General features: G+C 36.3%; 2 protein-coding genes across 4 annotated transcripts; one reads left to right on the top strand and one right to left on the bottom strand.

Annotated features, from left to right (window-relative positions):
- Positions 1–6,652: 6,652 nt before the first annotated feature.
- LOC106177455 (omega-amidase NIT2) lies at positions 6,653–11,915 on the top strand. 2 transcript variants are annotated; one of them, XM_013560219.3, is made up of 9 exons: positions 6,653–6,734; positions 7,022–7,140; positions 7,626–7,746; positions 8,296–8,384; positions 9,014–9,107; positions 9,328–9,402; positions 9,779–9,956; positions 10,650–10,705; positions 11,173–11,915. In XM_013560219.3, exons 1-9 carry the CDS (start codon positions 6,725–6,727, stop codon positions 11,256–11,258), a joined length of 828 nt encoding a protein of 275 aa, XP_013415673.2. In that variant the 5' UTR covers positions 6,653–6,724; the 3' UTR covers positions 11,259–11,915. The 2 variants fall into 2 exon arrangements, with proteins under 2 accessions (XP_013415673.2, XP_086872981.1); XM_087016855.1 differs by lacking the exon at positions 7,022–7,140 and having other exon boundaries at positions 6,666–6,734.
- A 410-nt stretch (positions 11,916–12,325) lies between these two features.
- LOC106177433 (uncharacterized) lies at positions 12,326–16,708 on the bottom strand. Of its 2 annotated transcripts, none has more exons than XM_087016848.1 (7): positions 16,548–16,708; positions 15,991–16,190; positions 14,810–15,436; positions 14,451–14,536; positions 13,738–13,889; positions 13,409–13,602; positions 12,326–13,102 (listed from the first exon to the last, which is right to left on the bottom strand). In XM_087016848.1, exons 1-7 carry the CDS (start codon positions 16,661–16,663, stop codon positions 12,927–12,929), a joined length of 1,551 nt encoding a protein of 516 aa, XP_086872974.1. In that variant the 5' UTR covers positions 16,664–16,708; the 3' UTR covers positions 12,326–12,926. The 2 variants fall into 2 exon arrangements, with proteins under 2 accessions (XP_086872974.1, XP_013415652.2); XM_013560198.3 differs by having other exon boundaries at positions 14,810–15,439.
- Positions 16,709–16,731: the final 23 nt, after the last annotated feature.

Genomic DNA, 16,731 nt, shown 5'->3' on the forward strand with positions numbered 1-16,731 from the left:
CTGATGACATCATTGGAGGATTCCCAAATACCAGAACTTGAAGAAGACCAAGACATGCAAAGGTAGCTGCATAAACTCTAAACGCCCATCGCCACCCCAGCAACGTGCTTTCACACATCTTCGCGTTAATGATATTAAAGATGGACCCTCCTAAAGAAAACGGTTATAGTTATCTATATCATGGCAAGATTCGGATAAAAAGAGAGGGGCCGCATAGAGATTTAGAGAGATTTTACAAGTTTTATAATCTACTTGGATATTATCAGGCCTACCCAACTACCAGACTCAGCATCGAATGATCCTGTATTCACCAGTAGATCGGACCACACTACCCGTTTTCAAGGTGTGTATCAGGACGCGCTTCGAAGTATCAGACGCGACACCGCTCTTGCCTAGTACGCGATATGATAGTGATGATTCTCAGCGGGGTTGGAAAGTAGTGCCTCTCATCTCAAAATTTGTTCCTGGTATGATACTGTGAAATGCGTACTGACGCACACCTTGAAAACGGGTAGTGTGGTCCGATCTACCGGTAATTTCGGGATAATTCGGTACCGAGTCTGGTAGCTGGGTAGGCCTGATTATGTAATGATGTGATGTTGTGATATTATCCATTACCATGTTAATGATTATATAACTTAATTGGGCAATATTTAACTGTTGTGGGTACTTACCCAGCGGTTCCATAACATTCAACGCAGTGGCTGAAAACACATGGAATCTATGTGTCCAAGGGAACCAAAGTGCTATGAAGGAATACGTACTTATACAACACAACCCATCTCCAGTTCCATATAAAATGCCAAAGGCTACGGCCACAGAATTGGGACCATTAGCAAAAGATGCCAGAACCAATCCCAGCACTGTTAAGGATCCCGCAATAGCTATAAATTGGCGAAGGCTAAGTTTTCCAGCCCGAAACAAAGCCATGAATACAAAGTTACTCAATGAGATCTTAAACACACAGTACACTGTATAAGGAATCCCTGAAAAACAGAAATGCAAAAAAAAAACTCGAATATATATTTTATACAAAACGAGATAAAAAGGTTACCCCCTTTAGAATTTAGGAAGAAGAATATATGCATTTGCATTAATAATTCACTACAGCGTACACTTTGGGAAATATATTGTCGTATGGGTGGCAGGCATAACTCAGGAAAAACAGGGTCAACAGAGTGTCTTTAAGTTTTTACAGGATGGTCCATAAAAATGACCTATTTTACTCCCCATCTCAATTTTGGTGTAATTAATATATTTCCAACTTTCTTTCACCAAATTATTCCATAAGGATGACAAATTTATCCTTGCAAATTCTGCAGAATTTGGAAACCTTTAAGCTAGTCATAATTTAATCATCATCATTTCATGCCGCACAGACTTTCCTTGGCCACAATACTCGCCAGATGTCAATCCCCCAGATTTCTTCTTTTGGGGGTGCCTTAAGGAAAGAATCTTTGCTAACAACTCTACACACTTTCAAGACCAACATTCAAAGAAAAGTAAGGTACAGTCCGGCTGACATAATCGCAAGAGTCATTGTCTGTTTCAATGCCGTTATTCAGCAGCGAAGAGCGTGGATAAAGCATATTTTCAATTATTGAAATTTGACTGGCTTAGATGTTTCCAATTTTTGCAGAATTTGCAAAGATAAAATGGTCATCCTGAAATGATTTGTTGAAAGAAAGTTTGAATATCTTAATTAAATGTATATCAAAATTGAGATGGAAAATAAAATAGGTCTTTTTTATGTACCACCCTGTGGGTTAGAATTTTCAATAATATGACAAAAATTGGAATGCATTATATCTTTTATATAATTATTTATCGTAAGTAGCAACCCCCCTCTCCCCTGAAATTACATATACTGAAAGGTTCTCACCAAGCTGCGCAAGGGACGAGTCCGGAAAATATTTATCCTGTCGAAAACATAAGATCATCGTCCCCGAGGATGCTTCAATTCCCGCTGAAGACATAAATGATAGAATCGAAATCCCAAGTACCACCCAGCCTCTGTATATATCAGGAAATATCATCGCTATACCTGAGCAGGCTACAGATCATTTGACATGTCCATTATAAGAATGTGACAGTTCTTCGTTTTAGAGCTGGTCCGTGTGCTGTCGTTTACTTTTGGATTAATTCTCCAATTGATCCCCAAATGAACATTATTTGCCCCAATAAATTTGCTGTTCCTCGCGAAACCTAAATACCTACTTGAGTCATCAATAAAAGCATATTTGCAGTCCAGTGCAACATTTTCTCTGTACATACTAGGAGCTACCGTTGCCGTTCGAGTTTGATAGTCCTGAACTTCAAAGAGTGATATTCAGGTTTTTATGGATGAATCTAGATGGATATAATACACCACTGGAGTGAACATCGTTTTATTCACCTGTTCTTGTAGGAGGCACAGTGTCCTTAATTTAGTGTCAAAGGTTTAAAACCGCTGTTCAAGACTCGGTGAAATCTTTCCAATATTTGTCGCGCTTCATCTATTTTACTTGTCAGGTTTATAATGAAATTCACAAGTTTTCCGTCCTCTCTTCTGGGAATATTAACTCAATAAACCCATGAAAATATTAGTAAATGTTCATGTCCTCAAATGTTATGGGGTCGCTGCGTATATACCGTGGATTCAGTCTAGCGAATTTTTAATTGAGTCCGTTCATCAGACCGTCAATGAAGACTCGCTGTGTGGGGATCGTGTGGGCGGTGTCATATTACTCCTCTTTTGGCCACAGAAGGAGATATAGGGTGGATGAGTACAAAGTATAAAAGACGGTTGCACATTTTAAGATTGTGAAATAGGTTGGCTAGCATGGGTAACGACAGGATCGCGAACCAATTTTTCCTGAAAGCTTAGGCTTTGGCAAAAGATGGAAGCAATAATTTTTTGTACCCATGCCTGTCTTTCACGTTTAAGCTGTTTGCAAAATGGAGCATTTGTTTAATGTATTAGTGATTTGTGTAGAGCAATTTCATTAGCTTTGTTATTGTAATAGACTTGTGAAGATTCTTATGTCTATAGCTACTTATATTTGTCTGGTCTTACCAGCCAATATTTCGTCTGCTTGCAGTCAGACTTCATCAGGGAATGAATTTGGGATGGATGTGACCATCTATCACCCCCTCTGGAGTGCTGTTAAGAAACGTAATAAAAAAACCGGCCCTCAGCCAACACCAGGAACAGCCGGGGAATTGTATAACACCAACAACCCTAGAAGATATTAAATCTTGGAGACAGACCCACGTGACCTACAGCCTAAACTTCTTGAAGCGATTAATATCCCCTTACAGTACTGCCAAGGTTCAATCTTTCCTATTTATATGATCGCACGGAAATGATGTTGACACTGTTTGGTGACACGTTTTATTTATGTTAAACGATGCAATGAAACCGAAGCCGTGTGACGGCAATGGTTATCCATTAGAAACCGCGGTCCGTTCCCGATTGCGACTGATTTCCGATACAGGTGAGCAGACAAGCGAAAGAAAAGAAAGAAAGACGAACACGAGACGAACGGAATCAACACCCCAACTTCAGGTCAATAATTTAGTTATGATTTCGTCTGTCACATATTGCTTGATAATCCCCTAGCCTGTCGGTGAATAGCTACCCCGGTACTAAGGTAATTTTCCCTTCAATTTCTACCTGTCGTAAATAAAACGTATTGTATTGTATTTTATAGTAAATCTTAAATGCACCTTCTACCTAGATGGTTGAATAATCTTTAATCGACGAATACGCAATTTGACTTTTCTTAACAACCGACCCCTTGCTTTGTGTGTGTGATACAGGTGTACACTCTCACCTGAGCGATATACAGGTATGCCAGAATTCTCTGAGTATGCGCGAATGGTGTTTAGGACATATATCCTGAAAGGCTGGCGATGTATTATCTGACATATGCACCGGGAGAAAATAAGTCGCATTTCCCTGAAAAACGCCCCTATATCGCCACGGTCACATTACATCTCTATATATGTAAAGTTTTACATTTTAGATAAGAATATATCACTATACAATTGACCAAAAATGTCCATTATATACGATTACTATAGGGGAGACCGGGGCACGTTCGGCCCCTTTTCCTTTGATCGGTTGTAGTTCAGCTGTTTGACGACGAATCTCAATGATGTGTTTTGAGTAGATAGACTGCTAAATTTCCTTTTTTATACATTGGTCAAATGTAAAGAAGACCTTGCGTTTTTAAGAAATTTAACATGAAATAAATTTCCAACACGTGGCCGAACGTGCCCCGGCCTGGGGCACGTTCGGCCACTCGATGGAGCACGTTCGGCCTGCAAATTCAAATACTTTCCTACCGATTTCTTTTATTTCCATTTCACATGAATACCTTAAAAATAGGTGTTTTGGTGCTAAACAGTGACGATATACTTGAAATAAGTAATATAGTTAGGTTTTAGAAAGATATGTAGGCCTAATTGAAATTGTTTGTTTGGTACATGTTTGTCCTGGAACTACATATATTGAACTTCTATTTTTTAATGCATAGGTCTTTATACTTCTCATGTATATCAATTACAGAACATGAAGGAACCGACCTACGTCAGTTTTGAAACCCCACATTTAATCCAACGGGAAAACTTTCTAATATTTGAAACCCAACAAAGCATTCAAACGCAAAACATCAACTTTAATCACAAAGAACATATTAACATACACAATTTGTTTGAAATAATGTCACGTTAAGGAAATATTTAAAAAAAAAAACTAGATAACAACTCCAGTGATCTTTAAACAATGTTAATATTTCCGGCCAGATGCCATAGTGTTTCTCTGGAAAATATAAGTTAATGATATGTACATGTATTAAATATTTGAATTAAAGGCTTCATGCGTGGTTGAAAAAACGCGACAATTAAAATGTGAAGATACAAGCTTAAGTTTTAACCCCATTAATGGCGCTGAAATGTCAGCATATAACAAACTTTTTGGGCTTAAAAATAATAATTTTTAGGTCAAGTCTTTCGCCAAAGCCACGGGGCACGTTCGGCCCCAGGCCGAACGTACACAACCCAGGGGCCGAATGTGCCCCACCTTGAGGGGCCGAACTTGCCCCAAGTCTGCATTCCGAATGTATGTTACCATAGCAACATAATTAAGAAGACGACATTGTGGTGCCATACCTCATTTAAATTGGCTTTCTATATGCTCTTATATTATAATGCATTGGTGACAGTAAGTCAACTAATTAATGCTAAAGTAGACCCAAATTAAAAAAACCCGTAAAAAATTTAACCCGTGAAAAATAAGTCTTTCAATCATATCTTCCGAACGGAGTGCACCACAGAAGCCTTATTTTTGTAGGACCCGCTAAATAGATCAAGTGACACGTAAAGGGGTCGCTGCTGGACCAAAAGTGTTAATTGTGGAAAATACGAGTGAAAGCCGAACGTGCCCCGGGGCCGAACGTGCCCCGGTCTCCCCTACAATTATTAGGCAATAGCCTTTTTGTCAAATAAGTGCTAGAAACATTAAAGGTTATGCAAATATTGGTTTCAGTTACTAAGTAAATTCGAACTAAATTAATTAATAGTTTCCCCCACAAAATGCTTTGTAAGTAATACTAGTACTCTGACATGTTTGAAAGTTTTGAAACGTAAGTTGACTTCGTGTAATAAAGTTCAAATGTGTGAGTGCTTAAAAAGGATAAACTTAAAAAAAAAAGTATAATCCTAGAAAACGTAGGACGTATTAAGATACTTCATATAGTAGCCTATATTACCACTTCATAGGATAAGAATACTACTTCATGATAGAAGGCACTTCATTGGTTAAAAAATAAGGACTTCATAGTATATTACCAGTATATTACCAAACAACACGAATAATATCACAGCAATTCCCAGTACAATCCAGACTCTGTAAATACCAGGCGCAGTCATTATTGTGCGTAATTTCTTAATAATACCCAACCTTAAAGTAAAGTTTTTATCAAAACTTAGGATGCTAATAATAATAATAATAATAATAATTTTTTAATTTCTTATATAGCATATTCTATTTTCATACATTCCAGTGCGCCTTGCAATTAAAAAATATTTTTTTCAATTACAGAACTAAAATAGCCTATAGGCTTAATATAAAAGTTTAAGAAACATTAAGGCAATTTGTTCCACAGTTTTGGGGGGATAAACAACAATAAAAATCCTGTTTCCATAAATGTGTTACGCTGTCACAGTGGTTGAGTGTAAAATTGCTATGATAATAGGCCTATATAGTTTGCCTTTGTGGTTCAAACTGACGCGTAGGGTTGGCAATGTAACTTGGTGTATTTTCTTAAATATAATTCTTAAATACAAGCATCGAATACAGACTTTAAATAAAACTCTTTGTCTACTTGGTAACTGTCATGAAGCTCTTTTAAGACTGGATTAATATATTATGTTCCAAACTTTGCATGAATTTTATCTTTGAATTAATTTACTTGCACTCATTCCAAAGAGTCATACATGCATTAAAGAATACAAAAGTTCTGGTCTGGTCTTGTTCTTTGGAAAGTGCGTATCCATTTTGGGCCTATAGCTAATTTCTGGAATCGGCCTTAGCACTGATCATTGAAAAACCTTTAGAGCGGAAGATCCGCAGCGAAATGTCAATGCTCTATTTTTAACTTCTCTGTCTGGTCTAAATCTAGGTCATGGGTTTAAGGTCAATTTGGCGTCATCATGGGATTTCCTCTTGTTCACAACAATCATGGCGACGTGTAAGTGCTCTTCTAAAACATTTCGTTTTGTATGCTAGCTGGCCCGGGAATGACTATTTTATCAGCTCATGCAATGAACTAAATGTTAAACCAAGGTTGTACTAGAGCATTAATAACAGGAAACAAACAACTGAGCTGTCGCAGCTAGATAGAGTATCCTACATGTACATGTAACTCTCTCAGAATTAAACTCCCTTGAATTAAAAGTTGAACCAAGCACTGGTACCAGTAGTATGGTATTACTAGTATCAGTAAAAATAAATGCTGAAGTTCTCATGGCCGTCTAGCTTTCAGATTAGGCCTCATTCAGCTTGCAGTTGGAGCATCGAAGGCTGACAACATTGCCAGAGCTGTGAGGTCCATCAAAGAGGCCGCCAGTGGAGGGGCCAAGATTGTCGCTTTGCCTGTATGTGCATGACGCTGCTGCAGGGGTAGTCAGGGGGTGGGTGGGGGTTTGCTGGGAGAAGGGTGAATCAGGAGGAGTGGTGCCTGAATAAAGATAGTGGAGAGTTGTGGGTAGGCAGGTAGGGGTGGGGTTGTCTAGCACATTGGGTGGTGGCCGGGGTACAACAAAATACTAGTATATCTTTTATACGTAGTTATATAACTAGTGGTGCAAATAGTGAAGTGGGGGAGAGTGTTGTTGCTGTTTGAGCATATCTAGAAGATATGTGCACACTTGAGCGAGTATATATACTAGTACAGTGTGTATATTATAAAAGGAGGTTTAGATGAGGGAATCCTTGTATTACGTACTTGTACTGTGCATTGATGTTTTTCGCCTAAACATGCCTACATAACTTTTGAAAATTGTACAAAAATGTATATATATTTCAACATGTTTCTAAACTCAAGAATTTTTTTTATGATTCATTGATTTGCATATTCCAGGAATGTTTTAACTCTCCATATGGTACCAGTTATTTCCCAGAATATGCAGAGAAGATACCCGGAGAGTCGACCAATGCCTTGGCAGCTGCTGCCAAGGAGAGCAAAGTATTCTTAGTCGGAGGTAAGTTTAATGATGGCTCTTAATCAGGTCCAACAGGACAGTCTCTGATCAAGAGAGAGATAGCTAGAAAAACAAGGGAAAGTTAATTCTGAAGTTGCAGGCTTTTGTATGAATTTATCATTATTCTTTTTACAAAATTTCGAGAGCATGTGCTTGCATCACATCATGTATGAATTCAAAAATCAAATAAGTATACAGTGTTACAGTAATTATGGAAAAATGCATTATTTTTTTCTTTATGTTATCTTGGCAACGCCAATTTTCATTTCAGATGCTAATATACCAGCACCAGTGCCTAGCTTAAATTTAAAAAGGACATACCTTATTGAATGCTATAAAGTGTATCTTTCACGTTGATATGGAACTGTGTATTCCAGCAACATTCTTTAACTTTCTGCATATTTGTGTCCATACATGTGCAGCAGCAACATCTTTACGGCTGTTTGAAAGACTGTGTGAAATTCTGCATACTACATGATTTGTCTAAATGCTTTTTGCCATTGCTTGGTTTTCTGCAGCAGAATATTCTTGTTGTATTATTTGTGTCAGGATCTATCCCTGAAGAAGATGGGGGAAAGTTTTACAACACTTGCACTGTGTTCAACCCAGCTGGTGAAATGGTGGCCAAACACAGAAAGGTGGAGCCATGTTTTTTTTTTCTTTTTTTTTTTTTTAGTTGTAGTCTCTATGTTCTTTATTTAACTCTTTTGATTTTGGATTTGTAGAGTGATAGAGTAGCATGAGCTTTATATCAGTTTTTTGTATTTGAATTTGGATTTGTTGGTTCACTGTGTACAAAGTTCATTACAAATTTGTTGAAAATTGAGGCAGGACAAAATGTGGGAAATATTTATAATATATGTAAGCTTTGTTGTGCATTTGAAAATTGGTGCCTGACAAAAGCCTGATATGTTCATAATTAAAAATAAAACAAAAAAGCTAATCTGTGCTGTTGGCATGGAATTAATAATGATTTGCTGCAGTTACATTAGCAGCATTGAGGTTGAGGCTTTAATGCATAAATTATTAATATACTATGTATACAAATTAATCAATACACATTAAGTCATAAATATAATGTTATGAGAACTTATGAGATTTGAAAAAATCAGTCACCATTATCTTTTTTTGTTTTCAACTTAAAGGTGTCATTCAGATAAGCTTTAATTTGTAAGTTTTGTTGTGCAATTTGATTTTGCTGAATGTTGCCTGTACATTTTACAAAATTTTGTGTTCAAGTTAGAAAGTTGTAATAATTTCATTCTAGATCCATCTGTTTGACATAGATGTTCCTGGGAAGATAAGATTCCAGGAATCTGAAATTTTGTCACCTGGAAATAGTTTTACAACTTTTGAAACACGTAAGTGGGATATAATTACTTAATATCAGTGTTTTCTTTCTTTTGCTAATTTGCTTTTATTTAAGTGAGTTTATCCTACTGCAGAAATGGTGAAAAGTCTACAACTTTTTCAGAATTTTTCTTGTTTACCAAAAGTAAAGGTGGCATATGAATTAACAGAAATAGAGTGATAATATACAAACAGCATTTTGCTAAATTTGTTCATCATTTCTCTTTTCAGCATTTTGCAAGATCGGCATTGGTATATGCTATGACATAAGGTTTGCAGAACTGGCACAGATTTATGCCAAAAGGGGTTTGTATTTTCAGTTTACATAAAGAAGTTGAAAGAATAAGAGATTTTAATATAGGTTTGGTTTTATTTGTGATTGGAAACAAATTCTTTATTTAGATTATAAGGAAGTTTTTGACATTGAATGTGAAAACCAAGCTTTTAATGCAGGTTAAAAAAGGTTCTCTACTGTTCGAATTCAAAGGACATAAATGAATAGATTTATTAATTTGCATTAGGAACGCTAGTTTTTGTGAAGTGTGGAAAATGAACTGTCGATGAAGTGATGTTATGCATCTTATTTAACGGAAGACATTTTTACTGAAGAAAAGTAAATACATGTTAATTACAATGGTGAATGTCAGATTATGTTTCTTTTTAATTTTTTTTTTCTATTAAGGTTGTAAACTGATAATTTACCCTGGTGCATTTAATATGACCACTGGTCCCGCACACTGGGAGATCCTGCAACGAGCACGTGCTCTGGACAACCAGCTCTTTGTTGCGACAGTGTCCCCAGCACGAGACGAAAAAGCCACGTATGTTGCTTGGGGACACAGCACAGTGGTTGATCCTTGGTAAGACGCAATTGCCACAGTATCACATCTAACGCAATGTGGTCAGAAATGTTGAATGTTGAAAGTTAAATACGAAGTGATTCTATAATAACTACTATTTCTTTAAACTTGATAACACATCGAACACACTGTGCATCAGAATGCCTGTGACAACAGAGTTGCTGAGTTTTTATACAAGGTAACACTATAACAACCTGCACCCTCCCTTTTAACTGGAAGTCACATCTCATGCCTGTAGCCAGCAATTTCCAAAGGAGGGTTCTTTTTCTGAAAAAGTGGATCTTTTCCCATAAAAATTTCATGTACCTAGATCAAATTTTACCCAAAGTGGACCTTTTCCCAGCAAAAGGGGTGGTTATTTCAAACCCCCCGAACCCCCCTGGCTATGGGCCTGCATATAACACTGTAGATTTGTCAATTTTATACATTGACATGATCAGAATTTTTTTACAATGGCATGGTTAATCTAACAGGATGCAGTGGACAGAGATATGCTCACAATAAAATAATCCTGTTGCTTCTTATGTTGTTGTACAGTAATCACCTATTGACAATATTGGTCCATACATAGATCAGGTTTTTTTTAAGAAAGTGTTCAATATTCCTTATCTAACTATGCATATGTTATCAAGTTGATCTATCTGTATAACAAAAAGGAATTTGTTTTCTAATGATGCATTTCTTTTTTTCAAGGGGGAGTGTTGTGGAGACAACTGAACATGAAGAAAAGATTTTATTAGTGGATATAGGTAAATGACTCATCTTGTTAAAATATATGATTATTATAGTTAAGTATAACTTTCACATAGTATTATGCATTTAAATTGATTTTAGTTGTTTCTTCTGTATATCAGTTGGGATTCCAGGCCAACTGCAACATTCCATCTACAATTTCTTCATAAAAAAAAAAGTTACCAATAAAAGCTGAATCACCAATACTGGCCAGAACCATTACGTAATAAAATCATCTATAGCTACATTTTGTACTCCAATCTCTTAGTTTAACAAATAATATATATTTATTAAAATAATAATAAAAGTTATAATGAAGAAGAAGAAATTAGAAAAAAAGTTCAGTTGTATAATAATTATTTATATTTGTACTGACCATGTCAGCCATAAGATTCTTCACACACACACACACACACACACACACACACACACACACACCTGTGGTATTAATCAGTTTCATGTTAATACCACCTCATATTTTCAGACCTGAATAAAATGGAAGAGGTCCGTACCTCCATACCTCTCACAGTGCAGAGAAGAAAGGACATGTATGACGTGAAGGAAGTTTGAGTGGTTTGGTGGATGAACAGAGGACCAAGATGGACAGAACTAGGGATGTGAATAAAGAATGGAAAAAAGTGAACTTCAAAGCATTTAAAATGATGTTCACAGTGCAATACTGTAATATTTTTTATCGAGAATTTCCACCATTACCCCCAACCTTAATCACTAATACCAGTGTGCTCTTCTGCTGTTTTGCAGTATTTACATGGTAACCATTGGTGTGGTCAACAAATTACGATGTAGAAAGTGAAAAATGTTTTACAGATCATATGAACTGACTTTGCCATGATTGTGCATGAAGTATCTGTTATGTGGTATTGTAAAACATGATTTTATTGATTATGCAAAAATTTGACCATTCCAATACAATATTAGTGGGAGTGAAAAGGGGGTGTACAAGATTTATATCTGTATTTTTTGATAGAAAAAAAAGGTACAGACAGAAAAAATGGTACACTTGAGAAATATTTTCCCTTCACTTCATATTTCCCAATTATTCTTAAAGGGCATTCATTCAGATGAGGCCAAATTGTCACTGTCCTCCCCAGCTCTTGCCACTTTTATAATTATAATCTAATTTTCAATTAAAAAAATTGATAAGAAATATACTGCTCTCTTTTTTTTCACAACTGAGACATGAATGGATGATGTTATAAATAATTACTCATTAGCAAGTGTCATATAACATTCTATCACCTTTAACATTATGATATTACTACTGGTAATTTTAATCATTGTGGTGCTCTTTGTTTAAATTGGTTAAACAGTAATTTTTTTCTTTGGTTGAAGAATAGAGGATATTGTTTTATTGAATAAAATGTAATGGCATGGATAATATGTAAATGAACAAAGGGCTCTACAATCTTTACAAAAAATGTGCCATGTGCAGACTTTTACAGAAGGAAATCTTTATACTCCAGATCATTTGTGCAATTCTGTAACATCCAAACAGATTTCCCATAATGTGATATAGCTATCAGAAATATCATATATGTATAATAAATATATTTTTGTGACCTTAATAAATGTAATAAAACATGTATTATACAAATGGATAAAATGAATTAAATAAATGATTTTAAAGTAATTTATTACAACTATTTTTTGAAAAAAATAAGGAATCTAGATTCCATTGGTTTCAGTCTTAAACTACTAAACTAGTTCAAGTGATTTACAGATGCAAGTATCCAGAAGATTCCGAACATCTCTATCCAATAATTCAATAGATGGGTTTTATCAAGTATTTATTATAACATCTAAGAAGGTAATCCTGACAATTTCGTCACATGTAAAAGAACAATATAAATTGTTCCCATTTCCTGTAAAATGCACTTGAACACACGCAACGTTTTTTCTATCCATTATCCAGGTGCTTCAATCCTTTCTTCACAAGTACTTTGAAGCCGTCAACCATTTCAGCTATTTTTATGATCATGGTCATTGGTGTGGGCCATTTTGCCTGCGTAAGACTCTCAAGACTGTTGACAGGTTGAGTGAGTTGGGCACTTACTTCACCTATAATTTCCCCTGCATTTACTATACTCGTCAAGCCCCAGTGCGAAGGATGGTTCGTCCCATCTTTTCTCTCCCTTAGATTAAGAGCCTGACCTTCTAAATATCACTCCTACATTTAGCCTATAAACATATCCGAGACTCGGTGGAACAAAACAGTGTTCACATATCTTCCACACTCCATTTATATGCCATATCTGCTACAGCTTTCTTGTTGGCCATCTTGGCGAAGAATTCCTTCTCAAATCCGTTGGATCTGTCGACCCCATCCCACCTGTACCCGGGCCAAATGTTAAAGCGGTTAGGGGGAGGCTCTGGGCCACGGTACCTTGGTTTGGCTGAAAAGTAATCATAAATGTGTTAGGTGAGACATGGAAGCAATGGCGCTTGGTTGGGCTAAAAGCAGAGAAAACAAAGATGATTGTGCAATTTTTATTCCAGCTTCCTTTTCTGAATGACTTTTAATCAAAAGCTGACTGAAGTTGTCTTGAAAACCCAAAATGTGTTTGTGTGTGCGTGCAGTCACACTTAAGTGCGTGCAATCCCATTTCTATTGGATCAGACACAGCAGAATAATACCTTCAGCCCTGAGATAAAACTGACATATTATTAGATTTATTGTATCATTAATAATGACCCTTCACCTTTGGCCTTTGACCCTCCTTTGTTTTCCTTAGCTTTCTTCTTCTGCATATATGCCAGCATGGGGTCCTCTGCCCGCTCTCGCTCCTTCAACATGGCGTCCAAATCCTCGTCATCTTTGAATCTTGCGAGGGGCTTGTCCATTTCATGTAGTGTTTCCTGCAGCGTCTGTTCCTGTTGTGCTTTTTGTGCCATTCTGCAACAGAATTAGGACAGATGACACAAGAGTTATTTCCAAGCAAACAAATACTTATACACCCTACCCACAGCTTTAATTTAGTAGAAAAGAAGCTCAAGTGTGGATACCCATATTTCAAAATCTTTTACCTACCCTTTCCCCCAAACCATATACTTTTCATTCATCTCTTCCTTTTTGGCATCTTCTGCCCTCTGCTTCAGTTTTTCTTCTTTTAAGTTTCTTCTCTTCCCTCCTTTGTCTCTGAACACAGTTTCTGCATTCTTCCCAAGAGCTTCAGCATCTATCTGCAATAAACTAACTTAAATTAACATGTGTTTTTATTACAAAAAAAAACAAAACAATTAAATAATTTAATTAATAAATTTGTTAATTATCACCCTATTTCTAAGACAGTACTGAACTCTTTATGTATCTCATGAACATGAGCCTTGATCCATTTACTCCACTGGTCCAGCCCTTAAAAGCTTGTTGTCACAGAGACCAAGATAAAATTCATGGCTATTCTGACAAAAGAACTTTTAATCCAAAAAAATTGGTCTACTTCAGATCAAAATCCATTATATAGTAACCTACTTAAATAAAGAATTGCTCTTAAAGATGGGCCAAGTTCAATAGTTCATGTAACTAGATTTCTCATCTCAAGTCAAAGTAGACTGGAATTTTGCAATCAAATTTCAGGCTTAAGCTTTTGTGTGTAACAAGCACCAGTACTATAATGATCAAATTTGCCATTTCAGTTTGCTCTTACCTCAATTCACTTTGAATCAAACAAATAATATAAGTATAAAACTACAACAAATGATTTCCCTCTTGTTGTATTATAGTATATATGCATTCCCATTTACCTGTTGAAACATCTTATTTTCCTTTCTTTTCAGTTTTTCTGCTTCTTCTCTCATTTCTCTGGCAGATGATAGACCTGCTTTAGCACCTGACATAAATAAATAAAACAAACAAATAAATACTTAACCCCAGACAATTATTTGAAGAATGAGACATAGAATGACAGACATCTATATATTCTTGGTTTGTACAAGCACATCAAATCAATTATATCAATTTTGCAAGAAAAGAGTCTGGAAAGGTGGCTACAAATATCTTACAGCCCATTTCATAAATATAAGAATTTTATTTGTTTTAGCTCTGCAATTAGGCTATACGCTGATTATAAAATGATCAATGTTACAATTTGTGAATTTATTACCTGCCAGGGTTTTACTCATCTTCCCTTCTTTACTTCTCAGTGAGTCTTGTTTATTTTTTCTGGGAGGGGATTCATCAGAATCTACCGGTTTCTTTTGTCTTCTAGGAGGGGACTGATCAGAATCGGAGTTCTGTTTCTTGGATTTTCTGGGAGGGGACTGGTCTGAATCATAAGTATTTCTCTGTTTCCTTGGAGGAGATTGGTCAGAACCAGAGTCGTGTCTTTGTTTCCTTGGAGGAGATTGGTCAGAACCAGAGTCATGTCTTTGTTTCCTTGGAGGAGATTGGTCAGAACCAGAGTCATGTCTTTGTTTTCTTGGGGGAGATTGGTCAGAATCATGCCTTTGTCTCCTAGGTAATAACTGGTCAGAATCAGAATCAGAATCATGCCTTTGTCTCCTAGGTATTGATTGGTCAGAATCAGAATCATGTCTCTGTCTTCTAGACACTGTAGTTTTATCAGTTTTTCCATTTATTACGTCTGTCTTTTTTGTTCTAGGTGGAGATTCATCAGAATCATGCCTGGTTTTCCTTCTTGGTGGAGACGTATCAGAGTCAGAATCATGACCCTGTTTGTTGCCTTGTGGAGAGGTGTCAAGTTCACCATACTCTACATTTGCCCTATCTGCTGCTGAAAAATAAATAAATAAATATATATTGGGTCACCAAAATATTCAAATATTCAATGATGAACAAAAAAAAAAAAAAAAGGAACTGAAGACCACACTTGACTTTGACTACATCTGGCTCTTGCCAATATTGGCAAGGCATAGATTTTAGATCATTTCAAGGGTTTTCCCAGCCAATGGTCCAGTCGTCATTTGGACGGCTGCTGGCATCACTGGACAGCCATATTTGCAAAGAATGCTGGATGGCACATGTGGACTCCCTGAAATTTTGCAGGAAATTACAGGTGGTAATTTTGGACAGCCGGTACCCCCAATCTTTGGAAAAGAAGTAAGTGATTATTATTACTAACTAAAGATGCTACTAAATAAAAAACTATGAACAATCTAATAGAGAAGTATGGAAGAAAGGTTATTATATAATGTATCCTAGTATTTGTAAAAAAAGGCATGATATCTAATAACTGGTTCATACCTGTACAAATATTTATTGTAATTATTCAGAATTCAGTTTGAATTGTTTACAAATCTGCACCTTGCAGCCCCTCCAATTCACCTTGCTTATCAGAAGCGAGTAACTTCCACTTGCTGTCCTTCCTGTATTGTTCTATCCTCTGGACATGGACTGGTCTTTCATCCACAATTTCAGCAACAGTTGGTGCTTCTTCTTCTTCTTCCTCCTCCTCTTCAACATGACCAGTGTCAGCAGATGGGATGCCAGTCTTAAAGTCCAAGTCCTCATCTATTATTTTCAGCCTGGAAAGATTTGAGAGCACCCGTGCTGTAATAACTACAGAATTTATTTTGTATTTTTATTTATTTACTAACAATAATTTATTTAATATTTATAGTTCATTGTTTGTCTTTGTACAGATGTTAAACGGTTTACTACTAGTATATAATATATACTGCTACACTGTCTCTAAATGTTTAAATGCCGTTTACCCTCATTTTGGTCGATCGATTGTTAAAATTCTACAAGCTTATGTACTGACCAAAGTGTTCTTGTTATTAACTGCATACATGGCTCATAATCTTGTAAATATTTCTCTAATCTGAATTTGAATATCTAGATCTGCATCCCCCATATCTGAGAAATAATTAAAAGGTTACCCAGAATGAGGCTTCACTGCTTTAGGTTTCTTCCTCTTCTTCTTAGTCTTTTCAGTACCCGCTGAATCGGACATGTACCTCTTTAAATAATCAGCTTTGCTCAACGTCGCGCTCATGTTGACTAGTTTCGAGAGGAAGTGACTTTCCTGGTCTCCTCTTTAAGAAGAGTGCATCTTTAGGGAGC

This window comes from Lingula anatina, chromosome 7 (genome assembly GCF_051362555.1).
Source record: "Lingula anatina isolate TDL-2025a chromosome 7, LinAna3.0, whole genome shotgun sequence".
NCBI lineage: Eukaryota > Metazoa > Brachiopoda > Lingulata > Lingulida > Lingulidae > Lingula > Lingula anatina.